The sequence below is a fragment of the Lepisma saccharinum genome, chromosome 15 (assembly GCF_977018435.1).
Source record: "Lepisma saccharinum chromosome 15, izLepSacc3.1, whole genome shotgun sequence".
NCBI lineage: Eukaryota > Metazoa > Arthropoda > Insecta > Zygentoma > Lepismatidae > Lepisma > Lepisma saccharinum.
The window spans coordinates 9,687,019-9,701,183 of NC_139243.1; the positions used below are offsets into that span (position 1 = coordinate 9,687,019).

Below are 14,165 nucleotides of genomic sequence, written 5' to 3' on the forward strand. Positions count from 1 at the left end.
CGAAACTATTGTGGTCACCTCATTACAAATATTAATTATGGAAGGCTCTCCATACAGCATTTGCAATTTTATATCACGCCAGTAATTGGTATATAGATAATTTTAAATTTGTGTTGCTATAAAAATTCCATAAGTCTATTTCTACAGTAAGTAACACTTTATACACAAATGATCAGTAAATCAGTTTAATATATGAATGTATAGGCCTAACTGTCCTCCTCCATAGCCGAGCGGGTTAAGGCATTCACTCATCTTGAGATCGTTCGCTGCGGGACGGCGTAGGTTCGAATCCGGCTCTGGTCGGAATTTATTCGGCCTACGTATAGGGCCGGTGGCAACCCACCATCGTGAGGAAATTGGGGAGCTTCGAATGAGTAAGCGTAATCCGGTCCCGGAAACTTACTATAACGGCTGGGGATACGTCGGGCTGACCCCCTCGACTATTCCAATACTGGTTGAAGATCTCCACGCTTAAAGGTGACGAAGGAAAGTGTGGGAGGGAGACCGGCAGTCGGTAGGTAAGCCAAGGCCCTTCAGGGCTGTTGCGCAAAGGATTATTATTATTATAGGCCTAACTGATATCACTTTGAACCTACTGTGATATTGATGCAGCAACTCTTATGGATTTCCATCAATACATACTGATAATTAGGGACATTGAATTTTCGCGATGCACGAAATTGCAAAATGTGAAAAAAAGATGCAATTTTGAACATTCTGCACGTAACTACACCCCCCATGATGAAATATGCATGAGTTTTATTCGCGAAGTAATGCAAAAAGTGTTCTTTTTCACGAAATGAACGCTTTTTCGCGAAATAACCGTGAAATATCATCAAATTAAGTAGAAAACACACAAAAACCTGTAATCGAAGTTGTGGGCGCAAACTGTCGATTTGTAACGATACGTTTGTGTAAAGTTTCCTACCACTTGCAGGTGAAGAACGTTTTATCTTCGATCACATCAGGAAGACGCTGCAAATTGGGATTTCCCATTCACATAATCTCAGTTCGAAAACTTCGCTCCCAGTCAAGCTGCATTCATTTTTTCCCCGAATGTCTACTCAACTTCCAGTTTCATTGAACTTGCTAGCTGTAACAGCGATAAGATTAGTCTGTTCCCTCACATCAAGGGAAACAATGGTGTCATTTGTGTTCAGTCAGGAATGAATTTTGTTTATCATCATGTGATTTTCAACATGTGTTTGTGTATATGCAGTAGTGATTAATTTATTTGTTGGACAGCAAGGATATCCTTTAAATACATACAATGAATAAATCACTTGAGATATGCAATTTAGAAATGAAGTAATTTTGTGTTGATGTTTCCTTTTTGGTTGGACAGCTAAGTACTTGTGTATGTTGTTTCCTCTCATAATGAAAAAGTGTGTGCCAATTTTTTTTCACCGCTGGAACTGATCTAACATTTTATTTACCGCTCTCCTCAGTTTTAATTTAGGGCCTCCCCCATGGCGCAGTGGTAGCTGCATTGCCTTGCAATCAAGGGGCCCCGGGTTCGATACCCGGTGGAGGCACAAGTGGTTCAGATCCCACTTTAAACTGTAGGTCCAGTCCCGATTAGCCTTAATGCGCATAAAGTGGACTTAAAACACCAAATCAAACCAAATCAAATTAATCAGTTTTAATTTACCATAAATTTGTCTCCCTAATGATAACATTGTCAGAATGCAAAGATTTTATGAATAGTTATACATGTCAATACAGTATGAGAATTCCATTACAACTAGATTTCAATCTGCCTGCTTTGCTGTAAGATATGAATACATTGACATGTAAGATAATTAGTAGAGCCCAGAAGTTCAGGCATTTATTTTCATTAAAATAGGCAGGCAAAAAGGCATTTATAATGTGGAAAATAGGCACTAAAAATAAAAAAAAAAGGCAAAATAAACCGAAAAAAGGCACATTTGGAAGTCGCTTACTTTTATCTATAATTTCTGGCAACATGTTAAAATCTAAATTGGGAAGAGCATTTCAATTTTCTCCGTCTTGATTGCACATAACTACAAGGTGCTTTTTTAAGTTCTCAACATTCATTGATAGTCGTCTCTCAGAGAGAATGTTTTTTCATAATAGAAAATGATCTTTCTACTTCGACAGAAGTTATTGGAGCATACATAAAACAAGCCAATGTAGCTGGACTCATTTCGGTAACAGCATTTTCACCTTTTAGAATATCACATATTGTTTTCAATTGTTTCAGGTCCTCTCATTTGCACTCACTACCCGTTTGTGCTTTTCCGCAACAGCTGACCCCTTTTCTCCTGGCACTTCCATCATCTGCTGCATAGATTCCTCAAACATTTTCATGGATGCTATAATTGTAATTGTCTCTGGCAATGCACCATAATGTGCAAAAATAAATTTGAATAGCACAGGTTTTTTTTTTTCACTTAACGAATTGAAGCCGCTTCATTTTCTGGAAGAGCATCGATCATCTCACTGATTTTTTCAAGGTTGTTAGCATAATATATAGCTGCTGATATCCAGGTTCCCCATCTCGTCAAGACTGGTTGCTGAGGTAAACTAAGCTCAATCGCAACTTCCTGAAATTTTCGGGTTCGAGAGGGAGATTTCAGAAATATCTTCTTTGTGTTCGAAATCAACCTGTCCACTTCAGCAGTCAATCATGCACAAGAAATGTTAACGGAAAGGCAATATCCTAACTCAGCATGAAATACTTTCTTCTCACACTTTTCTCCTTCAGCAATGTTGAAACATGCGTGAGTTCAATATTACTTAAATAAGGCAAAAATTATTCACATAATAAACGGAAGAAAAATAAATGCCAACAACGTTTTTTGGGAGAAAAATAATTTATATACACATTTTTTAAAAAAAATTGTCAAATTTCATTGAAAAAGGCAAAAAAAGGCATTATAATTAAAAATAGGCAGTGGGGTCCCAAATAGGCAAAATGAAAAGGCTTCCAAAACATTCGAAACAACATAAGAAACGTATATCCGGAAAAATTTTATCAATATATGCAGTAGATAAAAAGAGGCATTTTTGCCAAACTTCCGGGCTCTAATAATTAGAATAATAAAATATGTAATTTATTGACAAAATTATCATTTTTAGAAATATCAGGACAGAAATGTCATTTTACTTATAACTGTTATTAACTTAAAATTTTTGTAAATATTTCCTTTAAAGATAAGGTAAAGTTCCTCGTTCACATAGCAATGTGGCATGATGGCACATTTAGGGGACGTGGGGGTAGGGCCTTACACATTCTAGATCTCAGCAATTTTGGAGGTGATGTGATCAGCACCATGCTTCGTTGCCTTTTACTCCCCAGGGTTGCCCTCAAGCACCCATTGATTTGAGGCTGGGTGAGCCCTGGAGCCACTTTATGCGGGGACGAGACCAGAAAAAATCCAACCTTAGATTACCCACCCTGGGAATCGAACTTGAAACACTAGACCACCACAATTTTTTTTAAAGATGTGAGCAATTATCTAAACATGGGAATAAATAGATGGTTGGTTGATTTTGGTTGATTTGTTGTTTTAAGTCCACTTTATGCACAGTAAGGCTAATCGGGACTGGACCTACAGTTTAAAGTGGAATCCGAACCACTTGTGCCTCCACCGGGTATCGAACCCGGGACCCCTTGGGAATAAATAGTAAAATAACAGAGCAAAAGTTCACTCACCACTTTTTGAAGTTCCGCATCCTGCTCGTCTTGTGCAGCCCTGAAGCATTGGTCCACGACACGGCTGCAATATTCCCTCATGGTATCAAAACCCACCTTGAAAGCTGTCTCGAGCTGGCTGATCCGTTCCTCCTCCAGGGAACTCAGCATCTCAAGCCACTTTCTGAATGACGCAAATGTGTATGAGCTCAGGAGTTGATCTTCACTGAATTTGTTCACTGAAAAAACACCACACAAATACATACATTTGAAGACCAGCTGAGACCGTTGGTTGGAAGTGTAATTTCTATTGTTACTGTTAGCAACAAAGTATCGATGTTAAATATACTGATACCAATTATCAACTTGCAATTAGCCTAACTATGCATAAAACTTAAAACATAACCAAGTGTTCTACAAATGGGTTATAAATTTGGCAAAATCAGCAATGTGAAATTGGATAGGCAGAATATAAATTATTAGCAGGGGTAGAAAAATACAGGTACGACACCTGAAACTTTTCACATGGTACCTGAATTTTCAAATTATGGAAACTTCCACTGCCTTTTTTAAAAAAAATAACAAATATAAAAAGGTAAAGTGTTCCCCTGCGCTTAGCACCATGCCATGAAGGCATATAAGGGGTGTGGGGGTAACGCCCCACACTTTCTTGATCCTGTCGTGAGTGGGGGTGATGTGATCAGCATCATGCCCCTGACCGCCTTTACGCCCCAGGGTTTCTCCCAGGTACCCATGTTATTCGACGCTGGGTGGGCACCGGGGCCGCTTCCATCGTTAGAAAAGTTCCCGGATTTGAACCGGCCGGGGATTGAACCCGGGACCTTTAGCATGGTAGTCAGACGCATTACTGACTGAGCCACCGCGGCCACTAAATAACAAGTATAGAATGTGTTTTTAATGGTTGTGTGTTTTCGGGATCATATGTATCATTAAATCAGAATATATAATTTTTTTCAGTGTTTCTAGACGAATTTTAAAATTTGTGGTGATATGGTACCATTGGCCATATAGTAAAATGTATTGAATAGTTATTCATACTGTTACCAGTTGAGCCTTTTTTTAGTTATTCTGGTTATTAGTTGAGCTGGTGTTTTAAGTCCACTTTATGCATAGTAAGGGTAACTGGGAATGGACCTACGGTTAAAAGTGGAATCTGGAACCACTATCTGCCTCCACTGGGAATCAAATGCAGGACCCCTTGATTACAGGGTGATGACACCATCCTGGTTATTAGTATCAGAAAAGTTTATATTGGCACTGTATCGGTATCAATTGAAGGGCTCGGCTGTAAAACATGGTAAGTGGCATTTTGGTAGTTTCCGAGTTCATTAAGAAAAAAGGTTATTACAAGCTATACTATACTGTAGATAAATTGTTTTCATGTTGTGTTTACCAACATCAGAAGGCTTCACTGAGTCCAATGCAAATTGTATGACATGGCAATTTCACTCGAAAACTGAAGGATGGCACATTTTACTTTGTAACTCAAAAATGCTTAAATCCGAGCCTTTCAATTATAATTTCACATGTGTCTATCCCTACTATGGGTATCCTTGATGGGGTAGCAGTAATGCAGTTGCCTTCTAATAAAGTGATCCCAGGTTCGAAACCCAGTGGAGGCTCATATTCATAGGCGTGCGCAGACCCTCTGATTAGGGGGGGCAAAAGCCTTGATAAAAGTTCTGTCGGGATAGAAAAACCTCACTTTATCACACTGTTTAAGTTTTCTTGCATTGATGGGTATATATATAAATAATGCAGCAACATAGAGGCACCATAACGAATAAATAAATTGTCTCTGAAATGTGCCGTGCTCCTTTTCCTCCAAACAATTGAGTTCATGCATTTAAGACAAAACTGTTTAGCAGCAAGAGTCTGAAGCACTTAGTAATTATAAGGGAATAAACCGCCGAGTCCCTCTTCCCATAATCCGCCTATCGCTACAAGGAATAACTTGCAGAAGTAATTATCGTTCAATGACAGGTGTTTTCGCGCTCGAACAGTTTGGATAATGTGTAAATTTTGAGGGGCAGAGAGGTGGGGTGAGAAAGCCCACCCCCCCCACTGTGCTGCTTTGATTATATTTGTGTCCAGAATTCGCTGGCAGAGGGGAATTCGTTCTGTGCGCGAAGCTCTTGTTGATTCGGCAAAATTTACTGCGGTGTCGCTGGGTTTCATGCCCAGTTGGCCGTTCCGTATTTGGTTTCACCGAAAGTTTACGGCGGTTTCAGCCCGCTTCCACGTATCTTTAGATCCAAATGTTTGCAAACTGAAAGCAAAAAAGCACAAAAAATTTCATGGGGTGCCATGGCATTCTCTTTTACATTTTTTTCATTTAGAACCCCCCCCCCCCCTCCAGCTACAGCTCTGAACTTGACAAGACTACATGAAAAGGAGAAAATGCAAGCGAAGCGAGCAAGAAAATTTTAGGAAATGTATTTTTATTTGTATAAAATTTTATATAGAGGGGGGCAATTGCCCCTCTGTGCTCTCCTGCAGGTGCTCTTGGCCGTCGGGAAGAAATAATGCAAGAAAGACGTGAAAACTAATTTCATTTTGAGTATCCTTTTATCCTGCTACTATTAGAGATCCTAGCCTTGCTTTACTTTACCTCAATGTTTGTCCCCTTGAATTGATTTCCGTCCAAGGTTGGGAAGGGACATTGCCCATTGCCCCCCCCCCCCCTTGTGGTTGAGCCACTGCACCTCCTTAACCCGTAATTGCTTTGAACTTTAGTCGGCTTGAAAATACTTAATTTTCTTTAAGGGTATAATAGCATTTAATAATGGCGATAAGATTCCTCTACACTAAATTTCTAAGTGAAAGTATTATAATGTAGGAACATGGACGTCTGGAAAGGGGGGGGGGGCAAGGATGGCCACACCTCCCCCTTATAAATAGAATATCAACCTAAAAGTATATTCATACTATGGGAATGAGAAACGCGGTAATAGATAATTAAGGTACTAACAGCTTCGTGGAAAACGTGAGTACTAAAAGTATATATTTCAGACGTATAATTTGACATCAGTCATAGTAATTTACACTAATGGGATAATTTCAAATTCAAGTGGTGTTTTATGAGGGGGCAACACTATTATCGGTATAATATGCCCCATGGAAAAATATCTTGCTTGTTTCTCCGTTAAAAAAAATCTGCGGACGTCTATGATTAGGGGGGCAATTACCCCCCCCCCCTTGCACACGCCTATGCTCATTGTGGTTCAGATTCCACTTTAAACTGTAGGTCCAGTCCTGATTAACTTATCTGTGCATAAAGTGAACTTAAAAAACAAACTTCGAACTTCTATCTGTACCATAAACAAGCCAACATTTTGCCATCAAATATCCCATATTAAAATAACATATTGATTCACAACACATTTTCTTAATTTTTGTCTCTTCTCCTCTAATTTTGGCTAATTGTGATAAGAATTACTCATGATTAGAAGAAATTAATAAAGGAAGATCACACATAAACATCCATGGTTATACTTGGAACAATAACCTGGCAAGATTGTAAGTACTCAATGCACTCAGTGACTGTGAGGTGACTCACCACACTCATAATAACCACTGTTATCTCCACGCTAGGGCTAACTCGATACTGAAGCATCAGTATTGGAAACTTATCACTGTTAATTGGCAGATATTTTTTGGAGTCCAGGAACTTGGAAGGTGTGGGAAAAAAATGCTGCACAACACTTTCATAGTGTCTAATTATTTTGTATTTTATGAAAAAAAAAGCACAAAATTCTTTAATTTTGCCTAAACATTGTGCAGTACATGCGAATCATTTACTGAATGATACCTATTTCAATTTTTTTGATATTCTCTTATGTAATTTTTTTAAAAATTTTAAAGCAAAACCCTGATGTGTTTTAATAATAAATGATTAGTTACATATAATATATATTAGAAATGGGACAGATTAATCGGTACTCAATTGGTATCGGCCGATATAGGCACATCAGGGTATCGGTAAAATTACCAACCCGATAAATTTATAAATACCTTATATTTAGTGTAATATTCTGCAATTTTATAATTCTTATGGATATTACAAACATGTAATCTTCATTCCCTACTTATTAAAAGTAAATGTCTAAATATGAAGCTTTTTTAAATTCCTGTCATCTGGAAACATACGTACATTTATTAAGGTCAATGAATCATTGAGATTCTCCAAGGACCATTTGGAATTTTATATCGGATTAGAAGAATATCGGTTATCGGTATCAGTAAATTACATATTGGTACTTTAACGGTAGCAGCCAAAATTACATATTGATCCATCCCTAGGGGCATGTATAATTTCATTTTTGATGAAAACATAAAATGGGAAATAACTCATTCTAGTGTTAATTTTCCATGTTTTTGAAAGTAGTTAGGTGCTACCATGTTTTGTCATGAAATGATGCAAAATGAACTGCAAAACATGAAATAAACTCTTAAAAATAAAATAGGGTTTATTTACAGACACGACACTTTCTGAGGTCTAAATTATCTTGATTGTTTTGCAAATCATGGAAAATTGATTAATTCTGCTGTAAACTTTTAAGGACACAGAAATAAACTTAATACTCTGATAACTATATAAATGTGCTATTAGAAGCAAAATGTTATTGTTTATGGTTTTATTCATCACTTTATCACCAATATGCCATTATATAAGTGGATTGTTAATCAAGTAGTGGCAACACTGTCAGGAAAAGGTGATAACATCGTGCATGTGCTGTCAGGCAGTGAGCAATGTCAGTTTGGGCCCATGTCGATGTGTGGAGTGCCAAAAGTGGTCGGTCCAGCGAGTGCTGTAGTGTATGTACAACGTTGAAATGAACACCATTTTCTGTACTGCTCTAAAACATGTTTACAAAGGAGAACATTGATTGTGGATCAAAATCCAGGTTGCCTGCGGTAAAAATGAACGGCAATATCAGCAAGACTTGCATGAAGCATGTAGCAACAATACCTAGCCATATCTGATGGTTGCATAATGCGTAAGTGCATTTCTTTAGAAGGTTGCGATGCATCCGTGAGAACAACCTCAACATGAGGAAAATTGCATCATGCTGGGTTACCGATATTGTCACCATTGTGCAAGCATCAGGTAAGGCTAGTTATTGTTGCTTCAGGCTTCATGCAAGTTCTGATCTTGTTCATTCATGATCAAACCTGGATTTTGATCCACAATCTCTGTTCTACATTTTAGAGCAGTACAGAAAATGGTGTTCATTTCAACCTCCTACAATCACAACCTTTTCCTGACAGTGTTGCCCCTACTTTATTTACAAACCACGTATACTACTTTTGATCCCGAAATTTGCCAATTTTTTGTACCAAAATCTTGACCTTTTATCCACCAAAAATATGTAGCTCTACTCATCTTTAATATACAGGGTGGGCACAAAGTTGCTTTCCCCAATAATGAAGAAATCTTGTTTTGGAGAAAGTAACTTTGTGCCCACCCTGTATATAAATATTATGAACATGACTTTTGATTGTTACAATGTTAAGTATCAGTATTGGTATCAGTGGGAATTGGCAAAATATTGATTTAGTTTTAATTACAAAATAAGAGTAATGATTAAGCCTTACTTACAACACTTTCAAGTATGATTTGGGGATCATCAAAATATATTTACCAAGTGTTAAAACTGTGAAGAAATCGCCCGCTGGGCTTCCGTCCACCTCTGTTCCCTTTGCATCACTTTTCAGAATCCTTCTCCCTGATGCTGTTCCTTGATTAACCCTCAGCCGAGTTGCCAGGTGAATGGTTAGCTTTAGAAGCACATCTTTCGGGAGTCCCCCACCAACACCATGACAAAAGAACATCAATATTTTCACTTGGTCCTCTGCAGAAACTTTTGGACTTACAACAGAACTACGACAAAAAGAATCAAATACTAATTGTGCACTATACAATTTATTTTCATTTAGATTATTTTAAAGATTTCACTTCGATATTCTAACAGAGCATTCCAACATTACGTGTGACAGTCATGTAAAATCTAAAGTCCTAGACATGCGATTGGATTAAAACATACATGTCTCACTGATTTCATAGAATTATGAAGTGCTTTGTGTTGTCTGCTAACAAATGAAAATAACTTGAGCATGATGACATATCTTGAATGCATGAAAAGTATTAACGAAAATATGTTACATGTGCGAAACTTTAAAAATAACTCTTGTTGTTGAAATATGCAAATTATATACATTCTTAAAAAATTTAAATTTTTCACTTATCCTGTTTGAGAGACAACATTGATGAAAAGCTATGGACTTCGATCATGGATCTGAGATAAAGTTCTAAATTAAAATTAAGGTACAAAGCTGAGAAACCATGTGCATAGGCATGTTATACTGATCGTGGGCCTAACTGGCGGCTGTCCTACATAACTCCATCTGTCCACCAATTGTCTTCGGAGATATGTGGCTCGATGAGTGTCAACAACCTCAGTTGCAAAAGTAAAAGTTGTGGGGGCAACATCGCTCTTCCACACCAACATTGCCACGTGTACGTCTGTTTTTGTCAGTTGCTGTTATTAGCTTATTTGTAGTGTTTGGGTATTTTGTGGACTATTGTACAACTTTTATCCAGTAACAGTGCTGATCAACTCTTTCTCTCTCTCTTTCCTGCAACATGCTGTGAATCCGACGCTAATTTGTTTTTAATCCCACCGGCAACCTTCACTGCCTTGTGACTTGAAAATGGCCGATGACAGTTGAAGAGAATTCAACTGATCACTGATTCATTGCTTCCCAGCCACCAGCTGGAAATGCAGGCAGTATACCAACAAATCTAGGCATGTACACTCACCTACATAAATTTGTGATGCAATCAAGTCCAACTTGTGGACCAAGGCCGCAAATTAGTACAGAATTCAGGAGGTCAGTGACTACTTTGTAGTCTGATGAAAACGACACCGTCTGCAAAAGGCTGGATTCCAAAAATGAGCAGATCTCTTCAAATACGTGAAGTATCACAAGCCTCAATTTCTTCGAAGTGCTCTTGGCAGAAAAAGCCATGAGAAGTGTGTCGTAAGATTTCTGCAGAGGCGGTGGAACCAGCTGGTGATGAATATAGAACATAAGAATCTCTCGCAATTCTTCCCCTCTGACATTTTTCTGATGAACCTGATTCCATAGGTCTTCCAAGTGGTGGTTTGGTAATTTTCTGAAACAAACAATACATTAGCGATAAGTAAATGGTTTTCAAAACTTATATCCATATTATGGTAGTCTTTCCCAAATCTATTTATACTCTTGGAACAGTTTCCAATCCAAAATCTTAATTTTGGTTCATTCAAATGCATTTTTACGGTCAACAGCTGATCGCTAGTCTCACTGAATTACTAAATAATAAATGTATTTGGCCATTTATTGAAAAATATAAAAGATTGCTTACACTAATAGTACATATCACTACTCTTTTACCAGAAAGATGTAACATATAATGAGATTCTCCTATATGGTAGCAAACCAACTAAAACAAATACATCCCTTATTAATATATGTTACAGTTAAAACATTGTCTAATCAACAGTGTTTATACTCAGCCGAAGAGTGGAAATGGTAAATGGAAAGATGTAGTGCAGATATGTATGTGCGCTGTGCGTGTAATCATTGACTAAAAATGATGAGATAGTTAGGGATATATCGTATTGTACCCAAGGTATTGGATAGAAATGACGAGTCTTATGTCATTCTTAGCATAGTAGGAAACAGAGATAGGAATGCAGAATAAGCAATGAGGCAAACGTGAGGGTATTGACTTGGGAGACGAGGAGGATTGGAGTGTTGGAATTGACAGGGAGTGAGATCAGTTGGCGAGAATACGAGACAGAGTAAGGACTGGAGATTGAAAAGGAGAAGCGAAGGGGAGAACGATTATTGGACAATTTTATGTGAGGAGATTGATGTCTGACAGGGAGGTCAAATGCAGAAGTAACATTGCGTTACGTGATGTAAGCTGCGTTACAATATTATGAATTAATGACAATGAAGTAATAATAATAATAATAATAATAATATTAAAATCGTCTTTATTAGAGCAGCGTGTTTCAGGCTCAAGGGCCGCTCTTACAACAAGCCCTTGTCTGAGTGATTAATACAGAGTAAAGTAAAAGTAAAGTACAAATGGAATATATGAACATACCCTGATTACATGTATGATGGATGAACATTGAATACAAAAATAAAAATTGAATAAAAATAAGAAAGAAAAAAGGACTATACGTATGTATAAACTATGGACATGTCAGCTGCAACAATGAATGAAACAGCAATAGCAATAATAATAATACTACATTGAAAAGACAAAAGAAAAATTATGAAATTTAGAATGCTAATAGTTATAACAAGTTACATGAACAGAGTTGCCAATTATTACAATGGATATATATATATTTATAACAGAAGAGTTGCCCGTGATTATGTGCTTAGCTGCCTTGATAGTAGATGATTTTTTAGTTTATTTTTAAACTGCTTACTGGATGGATGTTAGGGAGGTTGGAAGGGAATTCCATTCGGTAAAAGTTCGGTATATCGGAGACACATTTCCTCAATTTTACAGAAGAAACTACTTACGGAAATGAGTTTCTACAAGGTTTCCAACATTTATCGAGGTGTTTTCTTTCATCGTGGAATATATTTGACCAGGAAATCATGTATTTTTCAAGAGAAATATCTCACCGACGCACAATTGCCATTGCTTTCATTTGCTTCGCCTACGTGAACTGCATGCTGCGTACGTTTGATGATGTAATCCCCTGTCAGTGTTTCCAACCCGCCTTTTTTCAGTATGCTTGAATAACCAAACCTTATCGAAAATAGTTTGTGGGGCTATCCGTCAGCTACAGTGCATAACGGTTCGTGGGGCTATCCGTCATAATGTACAATTTGAACACGTGACGAACACCATAGTAGGTATTTTTTGGTGAAGAAGGTTGGAAATGCTGTATTCCCACGGTGAAAAAGGGTACTACTTTACTATACCGGAGACACCTATCAATGATTTATTTCACAATTTTTTACATTGCTAACGTACTATTCTGCATTGCGGAGCATTTCTTTAGGTGAAATAATGGATTTCTAATGAAAATAATGTCTATTTTTACATATGATAGCCCCATGAACGATCACGAGGACGAGGTATGCCTACTAGGTTAGGTTAGGGTCCATTAGCACTCCTTTCGTTCAATTTAGCATATACAGACAACATCGGAATTACAAATTCCATGGCATCTTCACACCCGGCAACAATTTCACGATGCATCCTCGACACGTCATCTTGTAGCAGCAGCAATAGCGTGTATTGTGCTCTCGTGCAGAAAGCAAATGGCGGCAGCAGCAATAGCACGTCGGAAATAGATTTTCGTAGAAAACCACATGCATTCGCATTAAAATGGATCAAAACTACATTCCCGAACATCAACAACGCTAAAGAAAATGATTTGCGTAAGTACTTTTTCCTGTAAATTTGAAGAAATCCGTCTCCGGTATAGTAAAGTGTTACCTAAGAAAGTAATTAAAAAAATCACTGTAAATGTGAAAAATTGTATTTGTTTTCATGTAAAAAGCATAATGGCACCTTGAACTATGTTCCGCAATACGAACCATGCGAAACACAAAATATCAGATTTTAATGTGTCTCCGATATACCGAACGTTTACCCTTCCGTAGGTTGTTGTATATGAACTGGGACTGACAATAAACTTTTCCGTCGCTTTACATGTTGATGCCTGCTCGAATTTGTATTCAGTGCAAAAATCGAACTTCAACGTATCACAGAAAAACAAAAGGTTTCACAATATGCATGTATTCAATATCTGAAAACGTTTGAAATCGCTAAATAGACAAAAAGAGCTTTACCAAAAATTCGAGGCGAAAGAGGTTGCTCTCGTATATCGAAAATTACATTGCGGAATTTGTCGCGCTCGTAAATTATAGCTGCTGGAAGCTGTGTTCTCCGATTTTATTATTTTTTAAAAGTGTTGCATGCACGTAAAGAATAAAGAACGGTCAAAGTTTCAATTATAAAATTATATTCGTTGTATGCATTTATTTTCTTCGTAACTGTACATGTATAAAAAAGTGTACACAATTCGAACACTAAATTTATAAATTATATACAGGTTCTTCTGTATATAAAAAGCATGAAATTCATGTTATTTGATACTTACTTGTAATGTTTTGCAATCGCCCAACAACCTGACATGTCGCCGATTGAAATATCGTATTACCATAGAACATAGAGTACCGATAACAACCCACGGAATTACATTATCCTATGACATGTAAAACTTCAGGCAACACTATGAATTAAATAAATAATCAGTAAAAGACACGATTATTTAATTTCTACACGACCGATATTACTTCACTAATACCACCGATAATTTGGAAAGAATACAGTGAATCTGAACGGTGATAGTGAAACTGAATAATTTGTTCTCTTCAGAGCAAAGATATCATAAATAAT

At 37.3% G+C, this 14,165-nt stretch overlaps 1 protein-coding gene across 1 annotated transcript in view; it reads right to left on the reverse strand.

Moving 5' to 3' along the window:
• The window catches only part of LOC145999568 (AP-5 complex subunit zeta-1-like), a 40,097-nt gene extending 26,016 nt beyond the window's left edge, over positions 1–14,081 (reverse strand). The window contains exons 1-4 of the mRNA XM_083136584.1: positions 13,867–14,081; positions 10,503–10,859; positions 9,325–9,563; positions 3,680–3,897 (exon numbers count right to left, since the gene is read on the reverse strand). Coding sequence (XP_082992710.1) covers positions 3,680–3,897; positions 9,325–9,563; positions 10,503–10,859; positions 13,867–13,901 — 849 coding nt within the window. The 5' untranslated portion in view covers positions 13,902–14,081. The remainder of the gene's footprint in view (positions 1–3,679; positions 3,898–9,324; positions 9,564–10,502; positions 10,860–13,866) is intronic.
• Between the last annotated feature and the right edge of the window lie 84 nt (positions 14,082–14,165).